This window comes from Alosa alosa, chromosome 11, assembly GCF_017589495.1.
Source record: "Alosa alosa isolate M-15738 ecotype Scorff River chromosome 11, AALO_Geno_1.1, whole genome shotgun sequence".
NCBI lineage: Eukaryota > Metazoa > Chordata > Actinopteri > Clupeiformes > Clupeidae > Alosa > Alosa alosa.
The window spans coordinates 31352492-31365279 of record NC_063199.1 but is presented as its reverse complement, the minus strand read 5'-3'; the positions used below and the strand labels follow the sequence as shown (position 1 = coordinate 31365279).

At 43.9% G+C, this 12788-nt stretch overlaps 1 protein-coding gene across 1 annotated transcript in view; it reads right to left on the bottom strand.

The window, feature by feature from the left end:
• Positions 1–12788, bottom strand: part of lsp1a (lymphocyte specific protein 1 a) — a 30946-nt gene that overhangs the window by 6738 nt on the left and 11420 nt on the right. Inside the window, exons 5-13 of the mRNA XM_048256154.1 lie at positions 12149–12422; positions 11427–11555; positions 10168–10209; positions 9490–9533; positions 7912–7993; positions 6401–6541; positions 2709–2807; positions 1406–1498; positions 1170–1278 (exon numbers count right to left, since the gene is read on the bottom strand). Coding sequence (XP_048112111.1) covers positions 1170–1278; positions 1406–1498; positions 2709–2807; positions 6401–6541; positions 7912–7993; positions 9490–9533; positions 10168–10209; positions 11427–11555; positions 12149–12422 — 1013 coding nt within the window. The remainder of the gene's footprint in view (positions 1–1169; positions 1279–1405; positions 1499–2708; positions 2808–6400; positions 6542–7911; positions 7994–9489; positions 9534–10167; positions 10210–11426; positions 11556–12148; positions 12423–12788) is intronic.

Sequence of the window (12788 nt, the reverse complement as noted above, 5' to 3'; positions counted from 1 at the left end):
TAATCAAATCAATGGTAAGTGAAGTACAGTAATCAAATTAATGATAATACCATTTCATTCATTCATTTAGATTTAATAGAAATAGTTGATGTCTGAATTCAGACCTGTAAGTATGTAGACTGTATATTGTCTCTCCTATGTTCTTTCATTTCTTATGGACCCTTTCAAGAGAGTTCCATTATCAGCATCATAGTTGGCCCCACAAGACTTCCTTTTTAACATTCCATATGTTATCTTAATGCAGAGGAAGTAGATTGGGGCCCAAATAGAATGTTCAAGCATTGTTTTTGTTTACCTTGTTGAAAGGGTCTATACATTCCCTGCTACAGTACAACAGGGAGATATGCTGATGGAAATTACTGTCTATGTCATACCGTGTTAAAAACTACATTGGTAACTGTAAACAAATGTTCTATCACTTATCAACTTGCTAGTTGAAAAGAGTGTGATATTATATGAATGTTAGTTTAGTGTTGTGTATTTTGTGGTCCTGAAGCCATAAACTACCATAACTTGCTAAAAGCCATGTGGAAAAAGTTTTGCTTAGAAGCAGAAAAATAGCTACATTTGGACATCAAATATGTCTTGGATGCTTTCCTGAGTTGTCAGAACTTGATTTGAAACTTGTTTTTTCTTGTATAAAACAATACATACTGTAAGAATGAAAACCTTTTGCCCCAAAACACAGTTGGTGCTATAAGGACATAGTGCTTCACCAACTACATGTTCTCATCCTTCCTCTTATGCCATGTTTAAATCAACAGTTTTTAAAGCTTACTACTAATTTGATATTATAACTTAATCCTTCTCTTGGCAGTGTACTAATTCATTGGTAAAATTTGCATTGCAATTTACTTGCAACATTAATTTGCCACTGATAAAATATCTTAAATGAGAGAGATAAGAAACATTAGTATTTAATTGAAAAATGTTAATGGATTGCGTACCAAATTGTTACCAAGTCTAAATGTTATGCAAATTAGTACACTGTTTAAGAGTATACAGTATAACACATGGCATCAAGGGGAATTGTTGTTATGTTGTTAATGCTTCATCTTTCTTCTTTTTACTTAATGTTAAATAATTGTCACTCAATTCACATGGACATGCATATCATTTAGGATAGAGAGATATAGTCAGTGAAAAGGGCTAATGGTCCACGATCTCACCTGTTTTTCCATTTGAAAAATCACAATAATCCTCATCATCTACAGGGATCTTCTCATATTTGCCATGGCCAGTCACAACAAATTTGTACCTCTTTCCAGAAGGATTGCCCTTGAAACATAAATAAAACATAAATTGCTCTGATAATTACTGACAGGCTGACACAAACTACCACAGAGGCAAACAGATCACACAAACTGATAAAAAAAAGTTTGCTTGCTGACTATCATGAGCTCACCTTTCCTCCTAACCCAGGTTTGCCTGATGAAGAGTTCTCGCCTATAATCTCCCAAAGATTCTTCTTCTGCAGCACATCACCTGGTTTTACATCCTGGGAACAAAATGAGAACCAAATATAAACCTCTTGTTAATGTCCATGAACACCAAAATAAACCTCTGTAAAACAAGTTTGAAGTGAGGTACACCAAAAATACTGAAAGGTTGGAAAATTTCAGGCTTTGAAGTTTAAGAGCAGCTGTAAAAAAGACAAAAAAAAAAGTTTGCAAAAAAAAAAACATCCACAAGGTGGCACTCAAATGCTATATAATTTCATGTTCCCCTTTTGGTCTGTCCCAGGTGTTTCTCATCTAGGGAGACCTAGAACTCTTCGGGTGCTGCTGTCAAACACACGTGATAATAAATAGTAAATATGATCATATCACTGAATCTGCCCTGAAGGATAAATTTAGCTTATGCTGTTCGTCAAATGTTGTCAGCATTCATTTGCCAAATAATAGCTAACACGTTTCCATATTTTTCTGTTTCAGAACCACCAAAATCATACAAAGCACTCAAAAACAAATGAATGTAAACACTGTGTGATAAGGTCACCATATACAGACGGGGTTAGGACTGGGCCAGTGAGCCTGTAAACCATCAAATAAAACACTTTACGTACACACAAACACACATACACAAAAAACGTCACTCTCTAACCTCTATAACAGACTTTCTTTCGAAGGGTGAAAGGAAATTCAAATAAATTCCTTTTTATGTTTTGTATCCAATATCGGAATGGTGGCAGCCATGGAAATGGGTGGAGAGGGTGAACATGAAGGAGGAGAAGGAGGAGGAGCTGGTGAGAAGACAGGAGGAGAGAGAGAGAGTAGAGGACGAGAGGAAAGGGGTGGGTGGCTGGGCCAAGAGAAGAGCAAGGGTGTGAACTCCAAATGCGGATAATCCTCCACTCATGTAGTACTATAATCTAAATGATAATCCTCCACTCATGTAGTACTATAATCTAAAACATCTCTACAAGATATATTCACATTCCAATGCAACTGTCTCCAACAGACTTGCACAGGTATGTTTTGTCAGCATGGAGTATGTGTGTGTGTGTGTGTGTGTGTGTGTGTGTGTGAACAAAAAATCATGTACACAGAACACACATCATGAATCAGTGTAATGTACACACATCATGAATCAGTGCATCTACTGAAAAAAGCTGAAGCGGAGCAGCCAAGCCATGGGACTGCTTTGGGGTGACCTTGGAAGGGGCGGAGGAGATCACAGGCATGGGTGTGCAGGTGTGGCTAACTCACCGCAGGTCTGGATGGGGAGTTTCTGTTGCTTCCATCAGGAGACCCTTTTACCCAGTGGGTGATCAGATCAGCCACACCTACTTTCATCCCTTCCGTCTCCTGCAACACAGTAGTCTTCTTTAAGCCCACCACACGCGGCCAGCGATGCGTCAGTCAAACGTGACGGTGGAATTCTGTTAATCGCTTTACTACGCACACTACTGGGGACGCGGTCGGTCACCCATCGATTTAGTGGAGATGCACTGACCAGACAGCTGTTTTCTATTATGACGTATCAAAATCGCCCTGAAAAACAGAAAGGGGCCGATGAGAGCAAAGTGACAGCCGGTGTTCCACTTGCCGTATGTGTCGCCCCATTCACTTCAACAGATTCTAGTTCATTTTGCCGCTTGTGTCGCCCCATTCACTTCAACAGATTCCAGTTCATTTTGCCGCGTGTGTCGCCCCATTCACTCCAACAGATTCCAGTTCATTTTGCCGCATGTGTCGCCCCATTCACTTCAACAGATTCTAGTTCATTTTGCCGTATGTGTCGCCCCATTCACTTCAACAGATTCTAGTTCATTTTGCCGTATGTGTCGCCCCATTCACTTCAACAGATTCTAGTTCATTTTGCCGTATGTGTCGCCCCATTCACTTGAACAGATTCTAGTTCATTTTTTCTTTGTTTCCCCATTCACTTCTTTCAGATTCTAGTTCATTTTGCCGTATGTGTCGCCCCATTCACTTCAACAGATTCTAGTTCATTTTGCCGTATGTGTCGCCCCATTCACTTCAACAGATTCTAGTGCCGTATGTGTATGTATGTGTTTACTGTTCAGTTTATTTTTACTGTGAAAACAGTCTCTCTCACAAACACAGATGTTTTCATCAACATGTCCTGGAATGCACCTGCCACAGGTCTGTTGGTATTGCATTAACAGAGCGTGTGTTTAAGCAATCACTGAGCAAGCCAGGAAAGAGGGTATTTTGCCAGGGTTTGTCCCACAGAGGTGTTAGGCAGAACACCTCTCTGTACACCTACACACAAACACACACACACACACAGACACACACACACAAAGACAAACAAGGACACACACAAATGGACACACACCACACACACACACACGCACACACATGCACACATACACACACAAAGACAAACAAAGACACACACAAATGGACACACACACACACACACACACACACACACACACACACACACACACACACACCCTCAGCTCATTTGTTTGTGGGATAGAGCAGTGTTTCTCAAACTTTTGCAGACCAAGGACCACTTAATCAATAAAAAAAGCCTCACGGACCACCTAGCTAAAAAAAATAGAATAAATTAGACCTACTTCAATAGTAATAGGCCTACTCACTGAACCACTTTGATTGTATTATTGTGTCAGAGAAATCATATGATTTAAACTGGCATGGCTTACATAGGCAGTGTTGCAGAAATGTTTGGATTTACATACAAGTTGGTTCAATATTGCAAACAACTCATCTATATTAAATTTTACCACGTCTGCTCGCGGACCACTTGGGCTAGCTTGCGGACCACCAGTGGTCCCCGGACCACACTTTGAGAAACACTGGGATAGAGTATAAACAAACACAATCCAAGCCTCCTCTCCTGGCCACTGGTTCAACTGGCGTGATTATTATTTTTGCACCTCAGAGCCCAACTTACCCTGCAGCATTTACCTTACAGTAAGCAACCCTCTCTCCTCTAAATGAATACAGTTATGAATACAGTTATTAACACCATTCACTGCAGGGTTTATTGATGTTGTTAAGCGGCACAGTGCTCAGAGACTGAATTTCCTGTAAGGTAAGGTAATAACAAAATGACTGCTGTAACACCAACACTTAAAACATGTGTAATGACTAACGGCACATAATGCCAAGACATGATCACATAGGTTGAGAAAGTACTCCAAACAGAAGAAGCAGGGGCTCTCAATTCCAGAAGTAAACATAGACTTTGGGTACGCAAAAAGACTGAGAATGTGTTCCTCCACTCCATGATGGACCAGGAAAAGTCACACACATTAGTGTGATTGTGTAGCCCCAGCCCATCGCTCATGTTCCCACGTTTCCCACAGCTCACAGGAACCAGGGTCATGGACTCAAAGACAGCATGCACTACTGAGTGTGCACACATTCACTCACTCATTCACAAACTCACTCACTCACTCATAAACTCACTCACTCACTCACTCACTCACAACCTCACTCACATACTTAGTAACTCACTCACTCACCTACTTACTCATTAACTAACTCACTCCCTACATTTCACTTTCACTTCACTTTACTCACTCACAAACTCACTCATTTACTCACTTACTTACTTTACTCACAACCTCACTCACTTCACACACTTACTCATTAACTAACTCCTCCCTACATTTACTTACTCAACTCAAACTCACTCACTCACTCACCTACTTACTCATTAACTAACTCACTTCCTACATCACTTCTTCAGTAACTCACTCTTACTTACTTAAATCTCACTCACTCACTTACAACCTCACTCATATACTTAGTAACTCACTTACTTTCTATTTTACTTATTATAAATTCACTTTATTTATCACTCGCTTATTTTACTCACTCACTTTACTCACACACTTTATTCATTAATCTAATCTCACTTACATTTACTCACTCACTTACTTACTCACTTCACTTTATTTATTAACTAACTCACTTCCTACATCACTCACTCAGTAACTCACTCACTCACTCATAAACTCACTCACTCACTCACTCACTCACAACCTCACTCACATACTTAGTAACTCACTCACTCACCTACTTACTCATTAACTAACTCATTTCCTACATTTTTTCTTTCTTTTCACTTACTCACTCACACACTTACTTATTAACTAACTCACTTCCTACATCACTTATTTTAATCAAACTCACTCACTCACTAACTCACTTCCTACATTACTTCACTAGTTAAATCTCATTTACTTCACTTACTCATAAACTCACTCACTCTACTTACAATCCTCCCTCACATTTCTTAGTATCTCACTCACTCACCTACTTACTCATTAACTAACTCACTCCCTACATCACTGCTCACTCACTCACTCACAAACTCACCTTTACTTACTCACCTCACTTACTCACTAACTCACAACCCTCACTCACTCACACACTTACTCATTAACTAACTCACTCCCTACATCACTTACTCAACTCAAACTCACTCACTCACCTCACTCACTAACTCACTTCCTACATCACTCACTCAGTAACTCACTCACTCACTCACTCATAAACTCACTCACTCACTCACAACCTCCCTCACATACTTAGTAACTCACTCACTCACCTACTTACTCATTAACTAACTCACTCCCTACATCACTCGCTCACTCACTCACTCACAAACTCACTCACTTACTCACTCACTTACTCACTAACTCACAACCTCACTCACTCACACACCTCACTCACTCACACACTTACTCATTAACTAACTCACTCCCTACATCACTTACTCAACTCAAACTCACTCACTCACTCACTCACCTCACTCACTCACTCACCTACTTACTCATTAACTAACTCACTTCCTACATCACTCACTCAGTAACTCACTCACTCACCACACTCACTCAATGAAGCCTCTGTGGATGTGAGCGAGAAGGTGTCTGTGTGATGAAGCGCTGTCTCACCTTAGATGGCTGGCCTCGGGGGGCTGTTGGGCTCCAGGCCTCCCCGGCTTCAAACAGGCTCTTGGTGGAGGCCACTGGCTTGGGAGGACTCAGCACGTCCATCACAGCTGCCTTGGCCGGCTTGGTCTCTTTTGAGGAAATCTGCAGCATTTGAACAAAACAAATGTCAGGGAAGAATCATAGCCACTCTGTTTATGTGTTTATGTGCTCGGGCCTGTGAGAGTTTGATGGACGCTGGGGTGTAATGATTTTAGCCATTCAGACGGTGTGGCCAGACATTTCCTGGCCATGGAAACAGGTGGACACGGAGAGAAACTCAGAGACCGTAGGAAAGATATATAGAGAGAGAGGGAATGAGAGCAAGAGAGAAAGAGAGATGAAGGGAGAGAAATGAAGAGAGAGAGAGAAAGAGAATGACAGAGAAAGAGATTGAGAAGAGAAAAAGGCAGAGATTGAAAGATTGAGAGAGAGAGAGAGAAAGAGAAAGAGAGAGAGAGAGAAAGAGAGAGAGATAGAAAGAGAAAGAGAGAGAGATGGTAATCATGCCTTGGGGAAACAGTGGACCAGTAACCTTCATCCCACAGGAAGTGAAGATCAGGCAAAGGAACAAATCATGTGAACGAACGCTGAGCCAGCAGTGTGACCTCATCTCCCAGACTCCAGAACACCCACTCATCCCAGACACTGCTAAGCACTGTGTGACATTTGTGTGTGTGTGTGTGTGTGTGTGTGTGTGTGTGTGTTTTCTGTGTGTGTGTGTGTGTGTGTATGTGTGTGTGTGTGTGCGCGTCCGTGTTTGGAGTTTAAATTTTGGATCACACATCATTGGTCCTTTCTCTCATCACATTTTAGAGAGATACCACGGTGCCAACACGTGAATCAACTTTGGTGGTCTGGATTGGAAAGAGGTCCCTCAAACCTGGAGCCATAGTGTTGGAAAAAATCATATATCATTTTGTGACCAACATCACAAAAATTCACCCAATCTGTTTGTCCTTCGTCCTTATCGTCCTATCTTCATCAAAGTTCTTTTGTGACTATACATTCTGATACAGACCCAGCGACACACTGGTTACTCCACAAGACACGTAAATCATTGCTGTAGACACCATGAATCAAAGAGCAGGTGACAGATCGCCAGGGGTTCCATGACTCAACGGCAGGTTATGTGAGCCATGCTTTGATGTGAGTGTGTCGACACAGACTTGTCAATAGCGGTGAGTGCAAACTAAACCATTACCAAGGCCACAAAGGTGGACACTCACGTTAACATTTGCACATTCTGACAAAGCATTAGTCATACGTAATCAGTAGTTCCACCGTGCGTCTGGTGACACTCTTCTCAGGCGTGGGACAGTTTGTGTGTGGACAAGAGAGTTCACTGGAGCACATGGACATCAGTCCCTTGCTGACTCTGAATACTAAAACGTCAGTGAAGTCTCTCTCAAAACACGAGTGGTGTTGGAACCTTAGGTGAGGGACAAGGGGGGAGTGTGCGTGGGGGTACTCACCTCGACCGCGTGAGTGTATTGCTCCAGCTTGTCATCGATCTTGGAGAGGAGCAGCGGAGGAGGGGTCTTCTTGAAGCTGTTGCTGTGAACACAAACAAAGAAAAAAAGCCTTCTTTTGAACCAGGGGCATCTGGAATGACAACACTGAGGAGCCCAGCAAAAGCTAGATGACAAACTGCAATAAACACACACAGTCTGGAATGTGGCCCGGGATCCCCTGTGAAGGAGAGCTGTGTGGCTCTTCCCTGCGAAAAGAGCTCCTTCCCACTGCGTCTGGGGACAAGCGTCTGGGGACAGCGTCTCTGATCTCTGCTGCCAGTGACATCAGACATACGAGATTCCATTCATTCTTCCTCAGCCTCTCGGGAGAGATGCGTTTGATTTCGCAGGATCAGTTCCAGCCAACACTGTCTCTCTGGCCAAGCTGGACCTTCTGATCACTCCAGGGTACCGTACCAATAAGGCTCCCTGAATAACATGAAAGTAAGCAGTATAACTGCTTGTAGAGTATGGGAGCTCAGGGCCTGTCTCAGTTGCATGGGAATAAATCAGTTCTGCTGGGGAAAAACCTGATCCCGAGACTGTAACCAAATGGCCCCAGTCTGCTGTGTCGACTTACATGTGCAAGATATTTTAAAATCTGCCAATGTGTCTGGAAGGCATGTGTGAGTCATTAGCCCCGTGATTAACCGGATCCTTGGGCCATGACGTAGCACATCATGCAGACCAGTGTGTGTCCCCACAAATCCTAACATGGAGTTTTCATTTAAGAGGCACAGATATGATCAAAACCCCCCTTTTTAACAGGCGACAGGGCAAGATTGTTTTCATTTATGAGATGGCCATGTGTCTTTTGGAGAACGATTGAGTGTGTGTGTGTGTGTGTGTGCCTATTCAGCAGTATATTGTCCGGTAGTCTGTCCTCAGATAGGGTTTCCTAGTCGAGTGAGGTGGGAGATTAGGAAGTGGGCTGGGGGAGGCTAGATGGGGTTGTCTGGGTGTCCCCGGCACGTTGTAACGTCCCCACTCGCTACTTTCCCTGCCTCACCGTCTCCCTCCAGATGTCATTTCCAGATCCCCTAGTAACCCACGCTCGGCCGTGAGTCACCCGGCTCCTATTAAAAAACAGCCCACTGAAGGAGGCCGGGGTCTTTTAACACGGCAGAGTGTTGTTTAGGGCTGATAACTCCGAGCTTCAGACTGCTCGGAGCCTTGCGGCAGTCCAGGGCCATATCTCACAAGCCACCAGAGAAAGCAGGCAGGAGCCCACATCTGGTTCCAGTTAGCGGGGCTATAAATCAGTCCTGACAAAGGTGATCCACCACGAGAGCGCCGAGGTGACCTCAGGCCCCTCAAGCCATGTTTACTTTGAGACAGCAGCCATTTTGCCCGCATACCTTCATTTTTGGGCCTAGAGATTCAGCGCTGTTTATTGAAATGCCAAGTGGGGTTTGCGCAGCCCTGCAGGCAAAATAAGCTGGCAGAGTTTATGAAATGGAAATTGGGGTCTGTGATGTTGGTGTGAAAACAATGGGTAGTGAATAAAGTTGTGGGAGTGGCACAACAATGAAGGCTTACCTCTTCTTCAGCGAACGGTTCAAAGACTCTGTCCGCTCTGTGATCTGAAGACAAAACACAGGACAAAGTAACAGAGACAGCAAAGATCAGTCTTTGAAGACAAAACACAGGACAAAGTAACAGAGACAGCAAAGATCAGTCTTTGAAGACAAAACACAGGACAAAGTAACAGAGAGAGCAAAGATCAGTCTTTAAGCAGGGATGGATACACTTACATGTTTGACAAGTTCCATACTCCATGGCTGAAATAGCTACCCATAGGTATCACACACTCAGGCGTGTAATCATCATCACTGTTTATTATTACAAACTCAGCAACAGGTTCTTCTTACTTCCCAAATCAGGCATGCGTTCAGGCAAAGGCTACAGGTGAAGCTGTGATGTGGTGCAGTATATCATAAGGTAATGAGCAGGACTTTTTCATCCCAGGTCTCATATTTCAGCCACTGAGTGAGTCAGAACAGTGTCTAAATTCAGAGGAGTCGGGGTATGAAGGGAGCAAGGTCATCTCCCACTCGTCCGACTCCCTCTAACACACTTCAAAGCCCCCCAGTGCCACACATGCTAGCCATCCTTCCTTTCAGGGCCCTCACAAAGGGATGCCTTGTGGAACAGCGGAGCGTCTTAGTCATGAAGCAACCTTTTGACCCCCCCCACCCTTCCCCAAAAGCAACTCACCAAGTCTGTACTCTCAGCTGTCAATCTCTCCTCATCCTCCCTCTGAAATTACACATGCAAGCAGAGGGAAAGCTGACGCTAAAGAGGGCAAGTGGCAACACAGCGCGGGGGTGACACGCTCACACCAACACAGGCTGACAAAGTCACGAGGCGAGGCAGGTGAAGTCACGAGGCGAGGCAGGTGAAGTCACGAGGCGAGGCAGCAAGACATGCATGGCCCGCGTGCCACAGTGTTGCATGTGCTTTAGTCTATTTTCAATAACCGTCAGCAAACTCAAATGATATCGAAGGAACTGTATACAAATTGTATCAAGGAGACTTACATCATTTAACAGACAGCATACAGTACCTGTGCTTACACCACATGCTAGTATTGCACAACGTCCTCATGAAGCAAAGAGTGTCAATTAATGTGGGTCCCTTAGAAAGCCACTCACTCTGACATAATCTCGCAAAATAATAATGTTCCTCATGGCATACTTCTAAATAATATGGATTACTTCTTAAAATACATAAGCAGGTAAAGAAATGAGGAAATAAATCAACTCAAGCCTTAAATATATAAAATGTTAAACATGTAAAATCATAGAAACACACAAAGAGAAGCAAAATAACATGCCATGCTGCTGAAATACTCAACACACCAGGTGCTGGCAGGTGCTTTCAAGTACAAAATGTATAGTGCCTGTGCGTAATGAAATATTGGTTTAACAACTCATTTTTACCAGCAGTCACACAGGGTTGGCATGTCAGGTGTTTCAAGATGGAGCAGCAAAGACTGTGCACACACTAAACACACACACGACACACTAACCACAGCAAATTGCAAACAGATGTGCATTTAAAAGCAACAGTGTCCATAAACACACACACACACACACACACACACACACACACACACAACTTACAGGGATTTACTGAATGCATAATCTGTAAAAACATAGAGCCATAGTTGAGTACTACACAACACCTTCATCTATATTGCTGCTTCATTTTTGGTACTAATGGAAAGCACATTTATTTCCCAAAACATACAGCAATGGAAAAGTATGGTTGAGAGACAGATGGTAAAAAATGAGCCACATTTTCAGAGAGGGCATCTGTTATGTATGTTTGGCTTCTAAATCAAAATGAGTTATTCAGTGATGAATGAATTAATGTAATTTCTGTGATGTTGAGTTGACTACTACTAACAGTTGTTCAAATCACTCTTGATCTAGGAGGACATAAACTTTAGGTGCAACTGGAGCTGGCTGTACCTTCACTGTGGGGCTCTTGGGACTGAGTGCGTTGAACGGTTCCTCCCCATCGTTCAAGCTCTTCATCCGCTTCTCTGCTGCCTCCGTCCTCCTCCTCTCAATCTCCTCCTTCATGTGTCTCCTCTCCTCCTGGAGGTGCGTAAGTGGGAGCAGCTGTTCAGTGTCCGGCCCCTCTGCCCAAGGGCAGCTTACGCCATGTACACAGATTACATCTTGGGCCCAGGGCCGCGTCTATCCATCTCACAGTGTTTGTCAGGAGCCTGATGTGTTTACAGGATGTGTGTGTGTGTGTGTGCATCTGTTTTCTGCTTCATTTCAGCAGTGTAAACATGCATGTGGGTGTACAACACTGTGTGGTGTGTGTCAATGTGGGTGTATGTGTCAATGTGGGTGTATGTGTGTGTGTGTGTGTGTGTGTGTGTGTGTGTGTGTGTGTCTGTTCTGAATGTGTGTATGTGTTTATGTGAGTGTGCCTATGTGTTTCAGAATGTGTGCATTTGTGTGTGTATGTGTGTGTATGTGTGTGTGTATGTGTGTGTATGTGTATGTGTGTGTGTGTGTTTGTGTGTGTGTGTGTGTGTGTGTGTATGTGTGTGTATGTGTGTCTCATTAAGTGTGTGTGCCTCAGGATGCGTGCGTGAGTGTGTGTACACCCCTGCATGCACGTGCGTGTGTGTTTTGCAACTCTCCACTGTATAATCCACCCCAAATGCCCTCCTGACCTCCTCCTTGGCCTGCCTCTGCTGCTCCTCCTCCTCCTTCCGGTGCTCCTCCTCCTCGCGCACGCGGCGCCTCAGCTCCCTCCTCTTCTGCAGCTCCTCCAGCTCGGCCTCGGCCTCCACCTGCTTCTGCCGCAGATGCTCCAGCTCCTGGCTCTCCTTCTCCTGGTGGCTGCGCCGGATCTTCTCCAGCTTCTGCTCCGTCTCCAGGAGCGGCGCCTCCTCGCCCCGTCTCTGGGGCTCCGACGCGGCCGCCGGCTGGGACTGGCTCGGGCTTCTGTGGACGCACGCGTGAGGAGAACACAAAAGAACATGGTAAATATGCCACACATATGGACGCACATGTGAGGAGAACACAAAAGAACATGGTAAATATGCCACACATATGGACGCACATGTGAGGAGAACATGGAAGAACATGGTAAATATGCCACACATATGGACCATTAGAGGGAGAACACAAAAGAACATGGTAAATATGCCACACATACGGACGCAAGCGTGAGGAGAACATGGAAGAACATGGTAAATATGCCACACATGCCGCTCACTCCACCAAGTGACTATAAAGGGTCATTCACACCAAGAACGAGAACAATAACTATAAATGAATGACGACGTTCACACATAATACTGTAACGAT